The sequence below is a fragment of the Elephas maximus genome, chromosome 3, assembly GCF_024166365.1.
Source record: "Elephas maximus indicus isolate mEleMax1 chromosome 3, mEleMax1 primary haplotype, whole genome shotgun sequence".
NCBI classification, from domain to species: Eukaryota; Metazoa; Chordata; class Mammalia; order Proboscidea; family Elephantidae; genus Elephas; species Elephas maximus.
The window spans coordinates 166,709,517-166,730,955 of record NC_064821.1 but is presented as its reverse complement, the minus strand read 5'-3'; the positions used below and the strand labels follow the sequence as shown (position 1 = coordinate 166,730,955).

The 21,439-nt window shown below is 45.1% G+C and overlaps 2 protein-coding genes across 3 annotated transcripts in view; both read left to right on the top strand.

Moving 5' to 3' along the window:
* The window catches only part of HIPK1 (homeodomain interacting protein kinase 1), a 50,793-nt gene extending 44,930 nt beyond the window's left edge, over positions 1–5,863 (top strand). Inside the window, exon 16 of the mRNA XM_049880020.1 lies at positions 653–5,863. Coding sequence (XP_049735977.1) covers positions 653–1,141 — 489 coding nt within the window. The 3' untranslated portion in view covers positions 1,142–5,863. The remainder of the gene's footprint in view (positions 1–652) is intronic.
* Positions 5,864–6,659: 796 nt separating this feature from the next.
* OLFML3 (olfactomedin like 3) lies at positions 6,660–14,671 on the top strand. 2 transcript variants are annotated; one of them, XM_049880021.1, is made up of 3 exons: positions 6,660–7,388; positions 8,068–8,353; positions 8,763–14,669. In XM_049880021.1, the coding sequence occupies exons 1-3, from the start codon at positions 7,275–7,277 to the stop codon at positions 9,578–9,580; spliced, it is 1,218 nt and encodes a 405-aa protein (XP_049735978.1). In that variant the 5' UTR covers positions 6,660–7,274; the 3' UTR covers positions 9,581–14,669. The 2 variants fall into 2 exon arrangements, with proteins under 2 accessions (XP_049735978.1, XP_049735979.1); XM_049880022.1 differs by lacking the exon at positions 6,660–7,388 and adding an exon at positions 7,635–7,862 and having other exon boundaries at positions 8,763–14,671.
* The last annotated feature ends 6,768 nt before the right edge of the window (positions 14,672–21,439 follow it).

Sequence of the window (21,439 nt, the reverse complement as noted above, 5' to 3'; positions counted from 1 at the left end):
GGTCTAGTGTTAGCAAACTGTTGCTAGAGGCTGGGATTTGTGACTTTTTTCCCCGTCTTATTCTCTGATGGTATAGTAAGGGTCACATCATTCTATTTGTGCTCATTTTTTCCTCAGCTAAAATCCTGATGGTTATATGATGTCTACTGGTAGTGTGAATGTATAAATATCAGGGTGTAATTCTGTGTGTGTGTGTGTGTGAGAGAGAGAGTATGAACATGCAAGTGCAAACATAAGCTTGAGTTAGCACATATGTTTTAGGCTCCACATTTCAATAGAGAAATATGAAGAACTTAGAGAAGACAGAAAGCAATGGTGAGAAGAAAAGGTTAGGAAGGATTCACATTCGTTGACCTGGGGTGAGTTGAGTCAACAGTTATTAACTTGCAGGACTGAGTAACCCAGTGAGCTCTTGATTCCCCCTTTCTCTGTCATATTTAATAGAAAACTGGCTACTATCTGGGTTAGGATGTATTCTGCCAAGAGGCAGAGGGATGGATGGCTAACTTCTGACAGCATTGCCAGCCTGGGAGATTCTGTGCTATGGTAGCCTGGAAACAGTACAAGTCAGAAACTCAACTCTCAACTCGATCTTTGATGCCTTGAACCAGAGTGACCTCAAGATTCCTCACTCCCTTCTTCCTCCTTCCAGAACCAGCAGTCATCGTCAGCTCCAACCTCACAAGAGAGAAGCAACAACCCTGCCCCCCGCAGGCAGCAGGCGTTTGTGGCCCCGCTCTCCCAAGCCCCCTACGCCTTCCAGCATGGCAGCCCACTACACTCGGCGGGGCACCCACACCTGACCCCAGCCCCTGCTCACCTGCCAAGCCAGCCTCACCTGTATACGTATGCTGCTCCGACTTCTGCAGCTGCATTGGGCTCCACCAGCTCCATTGCTCATCTTTTCTCCCCGCAAGGCTCCTCAAGGCATGCTGCAGCCTACACCACCCACCCTAGCACCCTGGTACACCAGGTCCCTGTCAGTGTTGGGCCCAGCCTCCTCACTTCTGCCAGTGTGGCCCCTGCTCAGTACCAACACCAGTTTGCCACCCAGTCTTACATTGGGTCTTCCCGAGGCTCAACAATTTACACTGGATACCCGCTGAGTCCTACCAAGATCAGCCAGTATTCCTACTTGTAGTTGGTGAGCATGAGGGAGGAGGGGTCATGGCGGCCTGTTCCTGGCCGAGTTCTTAATAATGGGCTGTGGTGAGCTCCTCCCTTATCCTCTCTTCAAACTCCTTAGCCAGCAACTTGTTCTGCAGGGGCCCCCTGGAGCAGAAGGTTTTTCTCTGGGAAACCTGTCTCAGTGTTGACTGCATTGTTGTAGTCTCCCAAGTCTGCCCTATTTTTTAATTCTTTATTTTTGTGACGGCATTTTTGGTATTTGGAAGAGTTCAGGTGCCCATCTTCTGCATAGTTAACCAAGGAGAGAGATCATTCTAAAGTTACCCTTTGAGAAATAATGTTGTCTCTCTAACTTGATTTCTATAAATGCTCTTAAAAACAAGCAAAATCCTTCTTTATTTAACTTTGTTTTATTGTAATTGCCGGGCAGAGGAAAGATGCTGATAGAAGGACTTGGAGTATGATAACGAGTGAGAAAAGAAAAATCATTACTTTTTGTTTAAAAGCAGACTTACTTGCTTATTTTATTTCCAAAGCAACTGGCACACGTCTGTATTTTACCATCAGACATTTCTCCTCAAAATTTTATAAGGCATCTCTGTTTTGGGGACATTTAAACTTAGAGTGTTTTAGTTTTGTTTTCATGTCTCATTCTATTTAGTGGGAAATTGTTATTTTTGCAAAACTGGTTACATACTACTTTGGGTTACTATTGGGATTCTCTCAATTGCTCCTGTGTTAGAGAGTTGTGTTAAGGCAGCTCACCGTTTGCTAGCAACTTAACGTGAGAGAGTCTATATGGTGACAGCACCATGTATCCTTAAATTGTTTTTAAAAGTCCTTCTCTCCCTGATTCAGCTTAAAATTTATTATTAGAAAAGCCATTAAATTAAGGTGGTTATTTGGTGGTGGTGGTGGTTTTATTACATGTATTATGAAATATTGGCATTGATGAGCTTCACCTAAGGGTTGTTGGCATTGGTGAGCTTTGCCTAAAGATTAGTATGAATTTTTAATAATACACCTCTCTCTCTTTGCCTCATCTCTCCATCTTGTTTTCTGTGATTTATTTGGGGAGAAAGCTAAAGAATCTGAAACCAGATAAGAACATTGTCGTGTATAGCTTTTATATTTTAAAGTAGCTTCCTTTGTATGCCAGCAGCAAACTGAATGCTCTCTTATGATGACTTATACAATAAGTGCATGTAGGAAATGCAAAAAATATTTTAAAGATTTATTACTGAATTTAAAAATATTTTAGAAGTTTTGTAATGGTGGTGTTTTAATATTTTGCATAATTAAATATGTACATATTGATTAGAAAAAATATAACAAGCAATTTTTCCTGCTAACCCAAAATGTTATTTGTAATCAAAATGTGTAGTGATTACACTTGAATTGTGTATTTAGTGTGTATCTGATCCTCCAGTGTTACCCCGGAGATGGAATTGATGTCTCCATTGTATTTAAACCAAAATGAACTGATACTTGTTGGAATGTATGTGAACTAATTGCAATTATACTAGAGCATATTACTGTAGTGCTGAATGAGCAGGGGCATTGCCTGCAAGGAGAGGAGACCCTTGGAGTTGTTTTGCACAGGTGTGTCTGGTGAGGAGTTGTTCAGTGTGTCTCTTTCTTCCCTTCTCTCTCCTTCCCTTATTGTAGTGCCTTACATGATAATGTAGTGGTTAATAGAGTTTACAGTGAGCTTGCCTTAGGATGGACCAGCAAGCCCCCGTGGACCCTAAGCTGTTCACTGGGATTTATATCAGAACAGGATTAGTAGCTGTGTTGTGTAAATGCATTGTTCTCAGTTTCCCTGCTGCCACTGAAAAATTAAAACAGCAGCTTTTCTCCCTTACTGCCACCTCTACCCCTTTCCATTTTGGAATTTCAGCTGAGTTCTCACAGAAGCATTTTCCCCATATGGCTCTCTCACTGTGTTTAGCTACCTTGCTTCTGTGAGAATTGAAGAAGCAGGTGAGAGCAGTCAAGCCAATATTACATATGCTTTTTTTTTTTTTTCAAGTATGTGCAATCACTTTTAGAATGACATTTTTGTTTTTTTCCTTTTCCCATGTGGCAGTCCTTCCTGCAAATAGTTGACATTCCTAGTAAAATATTATTGTTGAAAAAACATGTAACAGATGTGTTTATACCAAAGAGCCTGTTGTATTGCTAACTATGTCCCCATACTATGAAGAGTTTTGTGATGCCGCTGGTGACAGGGAACTCACAGAAAGGTTTCTTAGTGGGTGAAGAACATTAAGAAGAAACCAAAGCCTGTTGAGTCATTGGGGCTTTTGAGGTTTCTTTTTAACAACTTGTATATTCTTGGGGCCCTTCAAGCTGTGAAATTGTCCTTGTACTCTCAGCTCCTGCACGGATCTGGGTCAAGTAGAGGGTACTGGGGGTGGAAACATTCCTGCCTATAAAGGATTTTGGGGAAGAAGGTTAACCCTAAGATACAGATGTGTTCCATCTGAGTTGAAGATAATCTATTTGGGGGATAATTCTAGGACTGGTTCTTTGTAGAGATGGTGTCAAGGAGGTGCAGGATGGAGATGGGAGATTTCATGGAGCCTGGTCAGCAAGCTCTGTACCGGGTCAAACTCTGAGGAGCTGTCAAGGTATTTTGGAGTTTCTTCATTGTAAGGAGTAAGGGCTTCCAAGATGGGACAGGTAGTCAGTACAGCCTACCAGGAAAATGTCCGTGTTTTCTGTATTTTTTTAGCCGTTATATTTAGTTGTGTTTTCAGCACTATATTGGTCAGGGTAGCTAAGCGGTTTGTGTAGTTTCTGTCACTAGTGTTGCACAGTTTTCTGAACAATGTGTGTGATCTTTGTGTCTCCTTTTTGCCAAGCACATTCTGATTTTCTTGCTCAAACACGTTTGGTTTCTAACGGAAACATTTTTGTTCCTTTCCTCTATAAGGGACAAGATTTGTTGTTTTTGTAAGAAATGAGATAAAATACAGGGGGAAAAAAGCAAACATCTACCCCTGCGCCCCAGTCCAATAAGTAGGTAACCATTTTTAAGATAGGAGTCTTAACTCTACCAGAAAGACAATACCAAGAGCTTGTATTGTTACCTTAATCACATCACTAGCAGTGTGTGGCTGTAAGAATTTTAGAGATTTTCGGTCTTAGTCTGCAAATTGGCATTTTAGATTTACAAAGATAAAAACTCACTTGTGTCCTGCTGAATGTGTACGTGCTCAATGTGGCTTTAGATTCTGACCCTGGGGCTTAAGGTTGCCAGCCCTGTTTGGATGAGTGGAGCCTTGTGAATTTGGTGAGCAGCTGGCCCAGGTCACAGTGGCCTGACCTCACACCAGCTTAAATGAGGTCTTAGGCTTTAAGTCCTCTCTGAGAACTTGCGTTTCCAAGTTCTCCCCTTCACCGTAAGAGAGGAAGTAGGGAAGGGTTAAGTATAGCCACTCTAGGCTCATCAGGACACATAATCACTCCAGAGTTTTTAGTAGCTCCCAGGAGGTGATACCACCGTTGGCTGAAATACCAACCCCAGGGATAAGAATCCCATCTCAAACAGTTCTGGCCATTCTGAGCTGGCCAATCCGAGCCTGCTCATCCACCGTCCTCCGCTAGAGGGGCTAAGTTTGGCTGCCTTAGCCAGGTAAGCACAGCGATGTCTGTTTTATTCAGCATTATTTTGCGAAAATCTACTGGTTGGGATGGTTTGTTTTAGGATAGGAAATGAAATTGCCTCTCAGTGACAGGAATGGCCCGAGCCTGCTTCCTATTTTGATTTTGTTTTTAAACTGATGGATGGTGCAGCATGTCTACATGGTTGTTTGTTGCTAAACTTTATATAATGTGTGGTTTCAATTCAGCTTGAAAAATAATCTCACTACATGTAGCAGTACATTATATGTACATTATATGTAATGTTAGTATTTCTGCTTTGAATCCTTGATATTGCAATGGAATTCCTACTTTATTAAATGTGTTTGATATGCTAGCTATTGTGTGTGATTTAAACTTTTTTTGCTTTCTCCCTTTTCTGGTTGTACGCTTCTTTTTACAACAATCCTCTAGAAACAGATAGTTTCTGAGAGTTACTGAGCTATGTTTGTAATGCAGATGTACTTAGGGAGTATGTAAAATAATCATTTTAACAAAAGAAATAGATATTTAAAATTTAATACTAACTACGGGAAAAGGGTCCATTGTGTAAAACATAGTTTATCTTTGGATTCAATGTTTGTCTTTGGTTTTACAAAGTAGCTTGTATTTTCAGTATTTTCTACATAATATGGTAAAATGTAGAGCAATTGCAATGCATCAATAAAATGGGTAAATTTTCTGATTCACATGGCTGTTTTTGGCTTGTGTTGTGGGGGGACAAAAGGAATCAACAAACGGCATCTTTGGATGTGGCTGAATATATTGCACCTGGACATCAGTGGAGTATTAGAGGCAAATCCATCCTTCATACAGATTTCCACAACGGAAACGAGTAGGGATTCGCATTGAACACTTCCCGAGAACGGAGTTTCCAGGGGTCTGGATGTGGCCCTAGAAAGAGGCAGAAGACTTCTGACAGGTTAATTAGACTTTGTTTCCTAGCATATTTCACTGAACATCTTAAGTTGCGGAATGAAGATAAGAATCGCCGCAAGAAGATGGTATTTTTCCCTCCTTTCAAGCTGTACTGTGAGAGGCGTGGTCCTTTCTAGAAAAGCAGCAGCTCTGATCAGATTCCTCTTGATTCTGAAGTGAATAAAATTTCTTCTGAAAGATTTGTTTACAAAAATGTTCATTTGTTTGACTTCTTTTGACACGTGTCTGTTTCAGGCTACGTGTGTCTTACCAAACCCAAAAACCAAACCCATTGCTGTCAAGTTGATTCCGACTCATAGCAACCCTCTAGGACAGAGTAGAACTGCCCCATAGAGTTTCCCAGGAGTGGCTGGTGGATTTGAACTGCTGACCTTTTGGTTAGCAGCCGTAGGACTTAACCATTATGCCACCAGGGTTTCCGGTGGCCCTTAATTCTTTTTGGGCTTCCGAATCTTTGCTGGGATGTAGAAACAAGAAATACCGAGAAACACCCTTTTGAACCATAACCAAGAGAAAGTGTTGATGGTCCGTTTGCTCTCTCCCAGTAATAGAGAAGGCAGTATACATTTGTTTTGATTTAGACTGTAACATATATATTTTTTCAGATGTTTCTTCCTAGATAAATGAAGGTAAAATTAATGTGAACTTGCTGAACACTCACCACTCTGGTAAGCGCATATATTCGAAGCTTTCAGGCTAAGGAAAGCTACTGAAGACCCAGCTCTGCTGTCATCCTCACTTCCAGACAATCAAGAGTTTATACAACTTCTTAGTGACCTGTTTGTCGTTGTTTTTATCTCAGTTATATTCTCTTAAGAGCTTGGGATAGCCCCGTAAAGTAATCGGGTACTCTGTGGGGGAAATCTGGGTTTTAGTCAGTTGGCATGTTGAGAATTGACCTGCTTTGTGGAAAATTTTCAACACAAGGTGAAATCTAAGCCTTGGTTTCCCTATTAATCAACCGATAACACCAGGTGCTCAGCACAAGATGGCGCCAGTGAGCTATAGAAGAAGTTAGAACAAATCTTGACCACGACGGCCTTTTTTCCCCCTACTTCCCTTAAACCTCTTCCAGCTTCCACTGAACAAGGCAGAAAACAATCCATTCTATCATTGCTGGAAAAGGAAGATTTAATGAAGGATGTCAGTTTAAGAAATCAGCACTGGAAGAACTCCTAAAGCAGGAATGGAATTTGCTGAATTTTCTCTGGGGCCCATTTGCCTCTGTCTCCTACAGCTAGCTCCTTTCCCTGGGTGACTGCCCAGAGGCCTCTGCCCTAGGATTTCCCATCTCCCCTCTGTTGGGGAGCCTACAGCCTAGGCGGGAGGTGGTTAAGGCTTCTGGCTCCTCTGCAGTGGGGCCATCTGTATTTGATCAATCCAGGCTGAAAGGAGGGGGTGGGGGCTGTAAAGAGACTGAAAGCATTCCAGAGTAGTGAGAGAGACCCAGAGATCCAGAAAGAGAGAAGGCACCGCCCCCCATCCCGCCTCCAAAGCTAACCCAGGGCTTGAGCGGAAGAGACAGACTACACTCCTCTGGCCCCACTCTCCCGGCTGCCATGGGGCCCAGCACTCCTTTCCTCATCTTGCTCCTTTTGTCGTGGTCGGGACCTCTTCAAGGACAGCAGCACCACCTTGTGGAGTACATGGAACGCCGACTAGCTGCCTTAGAGGTGAGGGACTCTTTTCTAGTCCAACTTGGAAGGATTCCACATCTGTTGGTTCACCCAGTTTGTCCGGGATCTGGGGGTGACAAGGCAGAGCTCTAGAAGAACCTACAGAGAATTGTATTAATAAGTAGATCCACTAAAACGCAAGCCCTCCTCTTTGCCTACATAGAGCAATTCCAAAGCAAATGCACCTTCGTGTTTTATACCTGGAATTAAATGGGTTAAAGGAACAGAGTGGAAATGAGAACTAGGATCGTGGGAAAGCATCTCAGTAGAGCTGATAATTCTGTTGAAACTGGAGGCTCAGAGAATTTGCAATTTCCTGCCTTAAGTTTGAGGTTTGTAGCATCCAAGAGGAGAATTGTGTGATGGAGCAGAGACCCCTTCCCACCTTCGTGCTCTTAGACCACCCTAGAGGCCCAGATGATTTGGCAGCACTGCTCCCAGAGAATACAGGGTGGAGGACGTGGAATAGGGGTAGGGACCTAGGTGAGTCGGGCTGGGCTTTGTGCACATTTAACATTGCTGAACATCTGGTTTCCCTTTCTATGAGAGTTGAAGGGGATGTTGAAACATGGCAGAGTTTGTGCTCCTTTTCCCATTCCTGACTCCCTGGTTGGGCCTCTTCCTGCCTGGGGGTTGTAACCCTTCAGCCCTCCCTCCCACGCCTCTGTCCCTTTAGGAGCGGCTGGCTCAGTGCCATGACCAGAGTAGTCGCCATGCAGCTGAGCTGCGGGACTTCAAGAACAAGATGCTGCCACTGCTGGAGGTAGCTGAGAAGGAGCGGGAGGCACTCAGAAATGAGGCTGACTCCATCTCAGGGAGAGTGGACCGTCTGGAGCGGGAGGTTGACTATCTGGAGACCCAGAACCCAGCTCTACCCTGTGTAGAAAATGATGAGAAGGTGATTGGAGGCCCTGGGACCAAAGGCAAGGGCAGAAGGAATGAGAAGTATGATATGTTGACAGGTAGGTGATCTGAGGGCAGGCCCCTAACACTTTCAGAACCTGCATTCTTCCTTGATTCTTTCCGTTTTTCTCCTTGTCCCAGTCCACTGTGGCTCTATCTTCTGAAACCTGTTTCGGGGAGATCTCTGTAATGGCAGTTCCATTAAAGGAGAGTTTCTGGGGACCCAGGCCTCTGTGGTGCCCTGTCTTTCCCAATTCTCTAGAATAATGGAGACAGCCACTGGGCAAATGCCTACTTTTCACCAGATAGCCCACCTTGGGGACCAGATAGTCCCACTACGTTTCCAGCTCTTCATTCTCCAATGTGGGCAAGTTATGGTTCAAATCTCCTATTTTTGGCCAACAGAAGCCAAATTCTCTAATTCTCTCCTGTCTTTCCTTTTCCTGTGCTTTTCTCCTTCCCCACCAGACTGTAGCTACACAATCTCTCAGGTGAGATCAATGAAGATCCTGAAGCGTTTCGGTGGCCCAGCTGGTCTATGGACCAAGGATCCATTGGGGCCAACAGAGAAGATCTACGTGTTAGATGGGACACAGAACGACACAGCCTTTGTCTTCCCAAGGCTGCGTGACTTCTCCCTTTCCACGGCTACCCGGAAAGCTTCCCGAGTCCGGGTGCCGTTCCCCTGGATAGGCACAGGGCAGCTGGTATATGGTGGCTTTCTCTATTACGCCCGGAGGCCTCCTGGAGGACCTGGAGGGGGTGGTGAATTGGACACTTTGCAGCTCATCAAATTCCACCTGGCAAACCGAACAGTGGTGGACAGTTCAGTATTCCCAGCAGAAGGGTTGATCCCCCCATACGGGCTGACAACAGACACCTACATTGACCTGGCAGCTGATGAGGAGGGCCTTTGGGCTGTCTATGCCACCCTAGAGGATGACAGGCACTTATGTCTGGCCAAGTTAGACCCACAGACACTGGACACAGAGCAGCAGTGGGACACCCCATGTCCCAGAGAAAATGCAGAGGCTGCCTTTGTCATCTGTGGAACCCTGTACGTTGTCTATAACACCCGCCCTGCCAGTCGGGCCCGCATCCAGTGCTCCTTTGATGCCAGTGGCACCCTGACCCCTGAACGGGCAGCGCTCCCTTATTTCCCCCGCCGATATGGTGCCCATGCCAGCCTCCGCTATAATCCCCGAGAGCGTCAGCTCTATGCCTGGGATGATGGCTACCAGATTGTCTACAAGCTGGAGATGAGGAAGAAAGAGGAGGAAGTCTGAGGCGCTAGCTTTGTTTTTTGAATCTCTCTTACTGTTGTACGTTTATTGTTGTTGTTGTTGGGTGCTGTCAAGTCCCACCAAATTTCCAGCTCTTCATTCTCCAATGTGAGCAAGTTATGGTTCAGATCTCCTATTTCTGACAAACAGAAGCCGAATTCTCACAGCCCTTTGGTTCCATATGGAACTCCAAATCTTGAGCAATTCTCTTAGAGCTAAAGAGTGAAAATCGTAAGTGGTCAATTCTGCTCTCCTGCCCCCTGGCAACAAGTTTCAGACCAGTCAAAGACGACTCTATGAGGGCAACCCCAGGGAGCAGAGAACAGAGTATTTCTTGCCTTCATTGTGAGTAGGGGATGAGGGGAATAGAAGACAACTTAGAACTTCGCCCTCTCTCCCTGTCTCTTCAGTGCCCTGAAGAATGGGACTTCCTCGCATGGTTTTGTATTGCAGCATTTTGTATTAAAAAGAAAATCCACTGCTCCTCTCCTGTGCTTGTTTGGGGTAGCCCTCAGATCGAACTTCTCCCCATGACCCTCCATTTTCCTCCTCTCATCCCACTCCCACTCCTTCAGCCACATTGAAGACTTGGCTGGGCTCTGTTTGCTGAGAGAGGAGGGCCTTCTCCAGTTACAGATTGTACTGTGAGGCGCCTGGGAAAGCCGTAGAATCCCGCCACTTTAGGAGGCTGGGCAAAGGCCTCCCTCCACACCCACCACCGTCCACAACAGCCTTCCCAGAACCACCAAAGGCACCGTGCCTCTGGCCATGAGAGACTGGGGCCCGGGGGCGGAGCTTCCAATTCCAATTCTCAGAGGTTTTTGAACCAGAAAATGCATTTTAATTGCTTTGTAGGCTAGTGTGGAAACCAGAGCCCTGAGTGCATATATTTTTAGTGAGAACTTTAAGTCTCATCTCTGTAGTGAACTGTGCCCCACCACAGACCCCCAGTCCCATCTCTGGCTCTGGTCTCTTCCGCAGACCGGGTTGCACAATTGTTCTTGGTCAGAGCCTCTCTGATTTTCCTGCTGCCACAGCGTCTGCGGTTTGGGTGGGGAGGAGGGACAGCGACCATGTCCCAGATGTTGGTCTTACCAGTTCCCCAGCTTTCCCTTTCTCCACCCTCAGCATGCCCACCCTAGTCCCAGAACCTGGCTGAAGTCTGTCCAGGAGTCCTGGAAACTTAACCCTTTCTGGCCCAGTATCCTGGCCTCTGGCTCTGGGTTGCAGAAGGCAGTCTGAGGAAGGGAGAAGAGTGGGGAAAGCCTTGGGTCTTGGACTCCTGTCTCTAGGAATCTGCTTATCTCTGTACCTGGCCCCCCATTACACCCCAGCTTATCCCGGTGTTCAGCATTCACAGGAGCAAGGCTGCTGATGGACAAGACTCTACTTTTAAGGGGAAGTTTACCTCAGGCAGCCCTGGGAGCCCTCCTAGTTATTTATCCTAATTGGGAGAGGTGAGAAATAGGCATATAATCTTCTCCCCAAAGTATGGCCCTCCTCCCCGCCCCAGGGTAGGGTGGATCAGTCAGGGCCCTGTGATCCTCCTTTTGTCTTCTTTTCTTCTCCCCTCAGGCAGAGCTGCTCCTGATGTAGGCTGGTGAGGAAGGGGAAAAGAAAGACAGCAAAGCACCTCACAAAGGCGCTATTGTGGGGAGCCTGAGGAGGGTGGGGGCTCTCTCCCATTCAGTTCTCTTCTAATGTGGGGCTGGCAACAGTAATCACTGCCTGTCAGCCCACAGAGGGGTCTGCCCACGGAACATCTGGCTCCAGCTAAGGGCGCGCAAGGAGGAGGGTGGAGGAGGAAGGGAATTCTCAGTAGAGGCCTGGAGAGGGGTCCAGATGGCAAGGAGGGGTGGCCGCATGGTGCTGTGACTGTGTGTGTGGTTGTGTGTGTGCAAGTGCACACGTGGATGCCTGTCTCCTTTCTAGTGTGACTGTGTGTGTCTGTGTCCGATAGAAAGTTACTAGAGGGTGGAGCTGTGTCTGGAATTATCCTGACGGCACCAAACATTGGGAATGGCTTTTTGATGACCTGAGGAGAGAATAGCTCTGAGACCGTGTGCGTAGATGACATCAGTGTGAGCAGCGAGTATAAAGTACATCTTTAAAGTCTCATCAGTTCCGTGAAAACCGGGTCCTTCCACCTCATACGTATGTGTGCTTGTCTTTGTGGTGTCTTTCTTTGCGTGATTCTTCAATGCGAAACGAAGAACCAGTCTTTCTTTTAGGCTTAACATTTTTCTGGAAAAGTTCACTCAGACTTTCCTGAAAGGGCAGAAATCTCTGGGGCCTTGTCAGTTATTACTTTTAGCTTTTTTTTCTCTTTGGCTTCTGTACAATAGCTAGTGCTATTTCGGAAGCGTTTTAGAAGGTGAGTGGAACTGTGTGGGCAGATCCAGTGAACTGTCCAAATTCATTAAACTAAATTATCTGCTGCTCCAGGAGACAGAGCCTTGGTAGTTGAATCCTATCATCAAAAACCAGTCTCACCACCCCTTCTTGGACCCTCCACTACTCATCGCTTGACAGAAACGGGTTATGACCTCTGGTTTGGGTTAAACAAAAGACAGCGGAAGGCAAAGGCCCTAATTGTGGGCGGGGGGATTAAGAGCCCAGAGGAAGTTCCACATCTGCCCTCAACACCTGGCCCTAAAATAATAAACAGCCAGGGACGGGGTGCTGGAATAACATCAGGAACCGGGAAGGACTGCTGCTGTGGAGACAGCTGTTCGCCAGATCATCTGGCCCTGTTGTTGCTTCTCCATCACAAGGCAGGGTAGAGAGGGCGTCCCTTACCCTCACTGTTGTGCCTAAAGTTTCCTGCCCTAACTTCCAAGTTCTCTTTGTTCTCAGTATCTTGCCCCACCTGATTGTGGTCTTAGTGTCTGCCTTCCCGAGACACCAGCGTTCTCTTGTTCATTTTAATCAAAGAATGGAAGGCAGTGTTGTCAGAGCCCTGGGTAGTGGGGAGAGGGTGGACAGAGATGTGAAGAATGAAGTTTTAGTTCAGCTGTCAACGCTTCCTCTGGGATGGGTCTTTTCCCTCCTCCTCCTCCACGTTCAGATTTTCTGGATCCCTTCTCAATCCGTCTTCTTATACAGGTGCCCCTCCTCGAAGCCCCCTTCCACTGCTCCCCATTTTTCTTAACTGGCTTCGGTCAAAGCAAAGCTTGCTCATTTTGAGGGCTGCTGAACTGCCCTGGTATTTCTCAAAAGTCTTCAGGTCTCTTTAGGGTCTGCTGTCTGCCTCTCTGTGGCTGCATTTGCAGCATGGTCTCTAGTACAAGAACCAAAAACCAAACCTGTCGCTATCGAGTCATTGCCTACTCATGGCAACACCATGTGTTAGAGTAAAACTATGCTCCATAGGGTTTTCAAGGCTGTGTCGTTTTGAAAGCAGATTGTAAGGTCTTTTTCTGTAGTGCCACAGGGTAGGTTCAAACTGCCAACCTTTAGGTTAGTAGGTGAGCACAAACAGTTTGCACCACCCGGGGACCTTTCTGGCACAGGAGGGCTTTTCTAATTCCTTCAGCTGAGGGTAGGGGCTGACCTAGTGGCTTTAACTCCTGTCAGCAGCTTCAGCCTCTGCTGGCTCCTCTGCCCCTGCAGCCTGGAAGCTGGGTGCCTCCTGCTTTGCTACCCAGGCCATCAAGGCTGGTAAACTCTCCTCTGTCTGCTTTTTAACTTCTGCTATCACAATGCAGAGTTTTCAAGATCAAATCTTTATTTATGGATTTAATAACTCCACAGAAGAATTATAAACATGGAAGCCAATGTTATTAGTTTTAAGGGCAGAGTGAGGAAGTAAAAACGAAGAACTCTTAGCATCCTCTCTCCATAACTTGGGTTCTGACAGTACCCAGAGTTGGACACCTCTCTAGAACACACTGGCATGACCTAGGTTGCCAGCCTCTGGGGGTCTGCTCAGCTCAAACTTCACCTTCTCTGAGAATGGACACCTTTACTCCCTGGTCATAGCTGTGTGGCTCACCGTGAACAATTCCAGTTCTCTCTCCTGGGGACAGAATTGCAGAACAGAGAGGTTAGATCTGAGAAAATGTATGGGCCATCTTTTGACCTACTGCAGAGAGGCAGTGTGAGCCAGGCTGCAGAGGGAAAATGATGGGGCAGACTCCTGGAGATAAGTAAAGGCAGAAGTGAGAGAGCAGCTCATTTTGACAGGTGTTCACCTTCTGGTACCAGCCACCCCTGCTGAGGTCACATTCCCATATTTTCCACAAATAACATGCCCACTTAAATAACTCGCATAGTGTGCATAGGAAAATGTTGCATGGTTGGCAAAAAATATAACACACATTCTACAGGATTTCTGAATCCTCAAATACCCCATTTTTGTTGTTGTTTTGCTTTTTGCTTATGTTAGTATAGTGCGTTTCTGTTTCCTGTAACCCATAGAACCCAAGATCCATCTGACATCAGCAATGATATCCCTCGTTCCATGTCCTCTTCTGGTTCTGGCTTGAATTTCTGGCAGTTCCCTGTTGATGTACTGCTGCAACCATTTTTGGATTATCTTCAGCAAAATTTTACTTGTTCGTGATATTCATGAAATTGTTCGATAATTTCTACGTTCTGTTGGAACCTTTCTTTGGAATGGGCACATAAATGGATCTCTTCCAGTTGGTTGGCCAGGTAGCTGTCTTACAAATTTCTTGGCGTAGATGAGTGACCGATTCCAGTGCTGCATCCATTTGTTGAAACATCTCAATTGGTATTCCGCCAATTCCTGGAGCCTTGTTTTTTGCCAGTGCCTTCAGTGCCACTTGGACTTCTTCCTTCAACACCATCAATTCTTGTTCATATGGTACCTCCTGAAATGGTTGAACATCGACCAGTTCTTCGGTGCAGTGACTGTGTATTCCTTCCATCTTCTTTTGATGCTTCCTGTGTCATTCATTCTTCCCATAGAACCTTTCGGTATTTTAACTTGAGGCTTGAATTTTTTCTTCAGTTCTTTAAGCTTGAGAAATGCCAAGCATGTTCTTCCCTTTTGCTTCTCTACCTCCAGCTCTTTGCACATGTCATTATTATACTTTTCTTTGTCCTCTCGAGTCACCCTTTGAAATTTTCTGTTCAGCTTTTTTACTTTATCATTTCTTCCATTCACTTTGTTCTTCATTCAAGAACAAATTTCAGAGTCTCTTCTGACATCCATTTTGGTCTTTTCTTTTCTGTCTTTTTAATGACTTTTTGCTTTCTTCATGTATGATGTCCTTGATGTCGTCCCACAACTCCTCAGGTCTTCTATCATTAATGTTCAATGTGTCAAATCTATTTCTTGAGGTGGTCTCTAAATTCAGGTGGCATATACTCAAGGTCATGTTTTGGCTCTGGTATACTTGTTCTGATTTTCTTCAGCTTTGACTTGAACTTGTGTATGAGCAATTGATGGTCTCTTCCTCATCCAGCCCCCGACCTTGCTCTGACTGATGATACTGAACTTTTCCATTGTCTCTTTCCACAGATGTAGTCAACTTTATTCCTGAATACGATCCATTCCCCTTCAATTTGTCATTCCCAGCATAGTAGACTATATGACGGATTCAAAATGGCCAATACCAGTCCATTTCAGCTCACTAATGCCTACGATATCAATTTTTATGTGTTCCATTTCATTTCATTTTTGACAACTTCCAATTTTCCTAGATTCCACGTTCCAATTATTTGTGGATGCTTGCAGCTGTTTCTTATTTTGAGTTGTGCCACATTAATAAATGAAGGTCCCTAAAGCTTGGCTCCATTCACGTCATTAAGGTCAACTTTGCTTTGAGGAGGCAGCTCTTCCCCAGCTGTACTTTGAGTGCCTTTGAACCTGAGAGGCTCATCTTCCAGCACTATGTCAGTGTTCTGCTGTTATTCATAAGATTTTCATTGACCAATTTTTCAGAAGTAGACCAGGTCCTTCTTCCTAGTCTGTCTTAGTCTGGAAGGTCTGCTGAAACCTGTCCACCATGGGCGACTGTGCTGGTATTTGAAATACTGGTGGCATAGCTTCTAGCATCACAGCAACATGCACGCCACCATAGTACGATAAACTGACAGATCCATGGTGGCTAACAGATGCGTGGTATATATAATAGGTGCTCAATAAATGTTCATTCCCAGGCCCATGATTCTTGTTGTCTTGATATGTGACCGTATGTCAGTGGCCATCTCTATCTGACACTAAAAAGTCTGTCTTGAACCAGAGGCTATTCAGCTGCCTTCCCTTTCCATCTGGCACATCATTCTGTAGGAGGACATTGCAGGTTTTCCACCGTGTTGTTGCCATCAAGTCAACTCCAAATCCTGACTACCGCCATGTGTACAGACTAGAATTGCTCCACAGGGTTTTCAAGACTGTGACTTTTGTCTTCCAAGGTGTCTCTGGGTGAGTTTGAACCAAGTGCTCAACCTTTTGCATCACCTGAAAAAAACAAACTCCTCTTCCCACCACAGATCTCTGCAGTACCAGTAATAATGCGGTTGACAGGTAGCCTGCACCAGCCTTCAAGGAAGAAAGCAAGGAGTGCTGAAGCATCTCCCCTTTCTCTGTCCCTAGACCAACCTTGCCAGCAGTGGTGTGGGAGTTTTTGACATTGTGCTTCCAAGCTGCCCTTTTCCTTCCACCATGTTTTGTCTCAAAGATATTTAAGTTGTTCAGCATGTACACTAGTAGCTGTCACTATTGATTTTTTAGACTTATCTGCTGTCGATTTTGACAGGTCCTTCAATGCTGTTTTGGTTGCATTTGGTCTTCTAGATATTTCTTACTGTCCTATTTCACGTGATTTTTGTTCTGTAGCTGCTGAATTTTATGTTCCACACCTGTAAATCCATGCAGTTGTCAAGTGCATCAGCTGTTCTCCATCTATTCTGATGACCCTTTTGGAATAAGGAAGATGGTATAGAAAAAGCATAGGGAGGGGAGTAAGATGACCTTTATATTTCTGTGTGATTGGTCCATGTGGCTGAGTGTCCTGGCTCTGCTACTCACCAACCGTGTGACCTTGAGCAAGATGCTAACCCCTCTGAGCCTCAGTTTGTTCGTTTGCAGAAGAGAATTATATTGCCTGGATTACTATCTCACAGGATTGGCAAACTCAAGCCTTAATACCTGTTATAGTTGAATTGGGCCCCCCCAAAATATGTGTTGTAAATCCTAACCCTGATACCTGTGGTTCTAATCCCATTTGGGAATGGGTTTTATTTGTTGTATTAATGAAGCAATATTAGTATAGGGTATGTTTTAAGTCAGTCTCTTTTGAGACATAAAAGAGCAGACTAAGCAAGCAGCAAAAAAAAAAAAAAAAAAAAAACACTGATGGGGGAAGATAGAAGATAGGCCATATGAGATCTCTAAGGATCCAAGAAACAGAAGCTGAAAAGAGACAAAGACCTTCCCCCTAGAGCCAACACAGAGACAAAGCCTTCCTCTAGATCCAGCACCCTGAATTTGGACTTCTAGCCTCCTGAACTGTGAGAAAATAAATTTCTGTTTGTTAAAGCCACCCACTTGTGGTATTTCTGTTATAGCAGCAGTAGGTAACTAAGACAATGCCTAAAGCTTTTAGAACTTCCAGGTAGGAACCTTAGGAATGGTCTAGTTTGGCTCTCTCATTTTACCATTTGAAGAAACTGAAGTCCAGAGAGGCTTTTGAAGGCAGGGATCATGCCTTATCCATTTTCCTATCCCCAGGATCCAGACAGAGTCAGGCACACACTGGGTGTCCAATAAATACTTTGTAACTGAGTTGAGTGACCAGGTCCCAGTGACATGTCTCTTAACCTCTCTTGATGACTCAGAGTTTTTGTCAACATCAATTACTATACAGTGTTGCTATGCCATGATGCCTTCAGAACCAATTATGCTTTGTAGCTTGAGGCTATTATGCCTTTCTACTTGGTGTTTCTTCTTTCTCCTCCCTTACTGTCACCTGTCAGTTCTCCCCACAGCTATCGGATCCACTCTGAGGAATCCTCATCACTGCTTTTAATCGGCTGCCCACTCCAGACTGGGGCAGAACAAGAGCGAATGGGCTTTCAAGGACTTAGAGCTGGCACCCATACCTGGCGCCTTTATTAGCGTCGCAAGGAGTGACAGAATATTTCACAGAGTAGAAGCATAGCCTATTTTAAGCTGGAAGAGACCTTGAAAGTCATCCGACCTAGCCCCCCGCAAGTCACGGAAGTATTTTCTGATTCACGGTTCCCCTACCTAGTGCTTTACACATGGTATTTTCAGTTTGCGCAGTGGCATGCAAAGCAGCTGCTTGTTTTGTGCTGGCCATGGCAAGGAAGCAATGACTTCTAGCCCCTGGAATCTCTACCCAATGACCTGGATTCTAAAGCATTCCCCCCCGCCCCCCGCCAGCAGAGGGGAGGTAAATACATATAGATGTGAATTTCACCTCTGATTTCCTGATTAAAAAAAATGACCTAGCAAATCCCTCCTCATCCCCTCTCTGTCCTTTCCAGCCTTCTAAGTCCCGATGGAGGTGAAGTATTTTTACTGTCATGTATTGCTTAGATATCTAGAGAAGCTTTAAAAATGTAAACTGGAAACACTTAAGGATAATTAAGCAGGTAAGGGGAGACATAGGGGAAATGTTAATTGTACCACTGAATTTTAAATTGAGGTAGGAGTACTCTCATTTAAGCCAAACTTCAGTATCCATTTGAAAGCGTATAAAATGCAGACAAATTATCAGCCATAAATGGTGATTTATGTTCTGTGGCTTTTAATGAGGGCAACAAAACACTCTTATTGGTTCATAGTCTGGAAAGGATCAGATTGGTCTACGCTCTTGCTGAGGGCAGCGTAGTGGAAGGGCATGGAACAGACATCTAAGATTCAAGTTTTCTGCCTGTGTGATTTCAGTTTCCTCATCTGCAAGATAAAAAGTGTTAATATTTCCCTCCCAGGTGTGTGTGATGAGTAGATGAGATAATGTATGTGAAAAATGTTTTGTAAATGATAAAGCTTCACCGATGCCGGCTGCTATTGTTCCTTATTTAGTACTTGACATAGAGTGCTCGAGGAAACCCTGGTGGAGTAGTGGGTAAGTCCTATGGCTCTTAACCAAAAGGTCGGCAGTTCAGATCCACCAGGCGCTCCTTGGAAACTCTATGGGGCAGTTCTACTCTGTCCTATAGGGTTGCTATGAGTCGGAATTGACTTGACAGCAGCGGGTTTGTAAAATGCCGACAGTTAAATCTACCAGGCGCTCCTTGGAAACTCTGTGGGCAGTCCCACTCTGTCCTATAGGGTCACTATGAGTCGGAATCAACTTGATGGCAATGGCTTTGGTTTTCTTTTTGGTATTATTACAAAAGAAACCCTGGTGGGGTAGTGATTAAGAGCTACAGCTGCTAACCAAAAGGTCAGCAGTTCGAATCCACCAGGCGCTCCTTGGAAACCCTATGGGGCAGCTCTACTCTGTCCTGTAGGGTCGATATAAGCCAGAATTTACTTGATGGCAACAAGTTATGTGCCTGCTCACAATAGTGAATAACACAGACATGGACTTGTCTTCACAGCTTTTGAACTTGTGGGATTAACCAGTACCAGTTGCCATCAAGTTGGTTCCGACCGATTTGACTCCACGTGTGTCAGGGTAGAACTACGCTCCATAGGGTTTTCAATGGCTGATTTTTCAGAAGTAGATCTCCAGGCCTTTATTCTGAAGTGCCTCTGGGTAGACTCAAACCTCCAACCTTAGTTAGCAGCTGAGCATATTAGCCATTTGCACCACCCTGGGACTTCTGGGGATAATGAGATGAATAAATAGGCAACTACATTACAGGGCAATAGGGGATATTATTGTGTCTGTGGAATCCCTGGGAGGACCTTCTACCCCAGCCTTGCTGGGGGTGGACGGGTGGACCCACTTCTGGAGGCTCCTCATTCTTTAGCCAGAAGAATGTCTGCATGGTCTCCTTTCCACACCCTGTCATGGTCACTGCCATCCCTGTCATGATCACTCAACTGGGCTGTGGCAGGAAGCTCCTAAGTGACCTCCTTGCTGAAGTGTCTGTCCTGGCTCCAGCACATTGTACAAGATACTGTTCTTACCTCACTGTATATCATTATTTGTTTATGGACCCATCTCCCCAGAATAGACTGAAACAGCACCTTGAGAGCCGGGACTATAACTTCCTCTTTACTGCTTCACTGTTAGGCTCAATGGATGTTTGAGGAAGACAGAGAGAGGAAAAGACAGGAAGGCACAAAGGAAGAAAGGAGAGTCCCTGACTCTCTATGGATGTCCTCTTCTGAGGATGTTCTCCATAAGGTTGAGGAGTGAGTGCCCCAGACACCCGGTTGTTTCACAAGTTTAAACTCTCCCGGAAGTAGCTGCTCCCCTCTTGAGTATAGAAATAGACCCAAGGGCCACTGACCAGGGAACTGCAGGCAGGAAGCAGAAGCCCAGTCTCTTTTGCACGGAGCTTTCTTTGCAAGTCTCCTGGGAACAGGGCTGGGATGCCAAGCTATATCCCCTGAAGACTAGACTCACCGATGTCAACCATGAATTCACCCTTGCCTTGGGCTGAAGCTTCTGCAGGGCGCTCACCTCTGTCTTCTGCCACCCCGCAGAAATAATAAACAGCAGCACTGTTTGCTGAGCCCTTTCCATCTGCCGGATATGAACTAAATGCAGTGATCTCATGTCATCCTCAAAACTGACCCCCAACAAATATTTAGTGAAAGCCAGGCTTTATGCTTTTGGGGGTTGAGGAGGACATATGATGACTTCTACCCCCTCAAGGAGCTTACAACTCAGTTGGGGTGGAGGGGCAGGGAGGTGATTAAGAATGGGTGATAAGATAGGTATGTCACTGGCCCTACTACCTAAGACTACCTAAGCAGTTTAGGGGAAATACTTTAAGAGAAGGACAACCTTTAGTGAGAATTCCAAGGAGGAAGAGGTTATACTCAGATGAGGGAGATTTTAAGAGGCTCCATGAAGTAATACTTGAGGTGGTCTTAGAGGAAGAATTGGATTGAAAGGGTCTTCCAGGAGGAAGGTCTAGGATGAGCGAAGGGGTAGAAGTGACTAAGCATGGGACATAGTCAGGAAATAGCAACTAGTCTATTTTTATGAGAATATAAGTTGCCTCTAAGAGTACACCTGAAAAACCCATTGCTGTCGAGTTGATTCTGACTCATAGCAACCGTATAAGACAGAGTAGAACTGCCCCATAGGGTTCCCAAGAAGAGCCTGTTGAATTTGAACTGCCAACATTTTTTGATTAGCAGCTGTAGCACTTAACCACTATGCAACCAGGGTTTCCTTTAAGACTACAGAAAGAAATAAAAGCCAAAAAGAAAAAACAAAAAACAGAAGAGGGCTATATTGCTGAGGGATCTTATTCAAGTAGAAATAATATGTTGAGGAGTCCCTTGTGGTGCAAACAGTTAACACAATCAGCTGCTAACTGAAAGACTGGAAGTTCAAGTCCACTTAGAGGCATCTCAGAAGAAAGGCCTGGCGATCTACTTCCAAAAAATCAGCCATTGAAAATCCTATGGAACACAGTTCTACTCTGACACACATACATGGAGTCACTATGAACTGGAATCAATTCGATGGCAACTAATTTTTTTTTTAAATATGTTGAAGCTGTGTAATTGCTACCATTTATTGAGCTAAAACTAAATGCATTGTCTCATTTAAGTCTTACAGCAATCCTACAGAGTACAATTGTTATTATCCCCATTTTACAGATGAGGAAACTAAGATTTTGACCCACAGTTTGCCTAAGATTACACATCCAGAAAGTAGCAGAGCCAGAAGTTGTACAAAGACCCATCTGGCTCCAAAGGCCATGCTCTTGTCCCCTTCACTGCAATGAGAA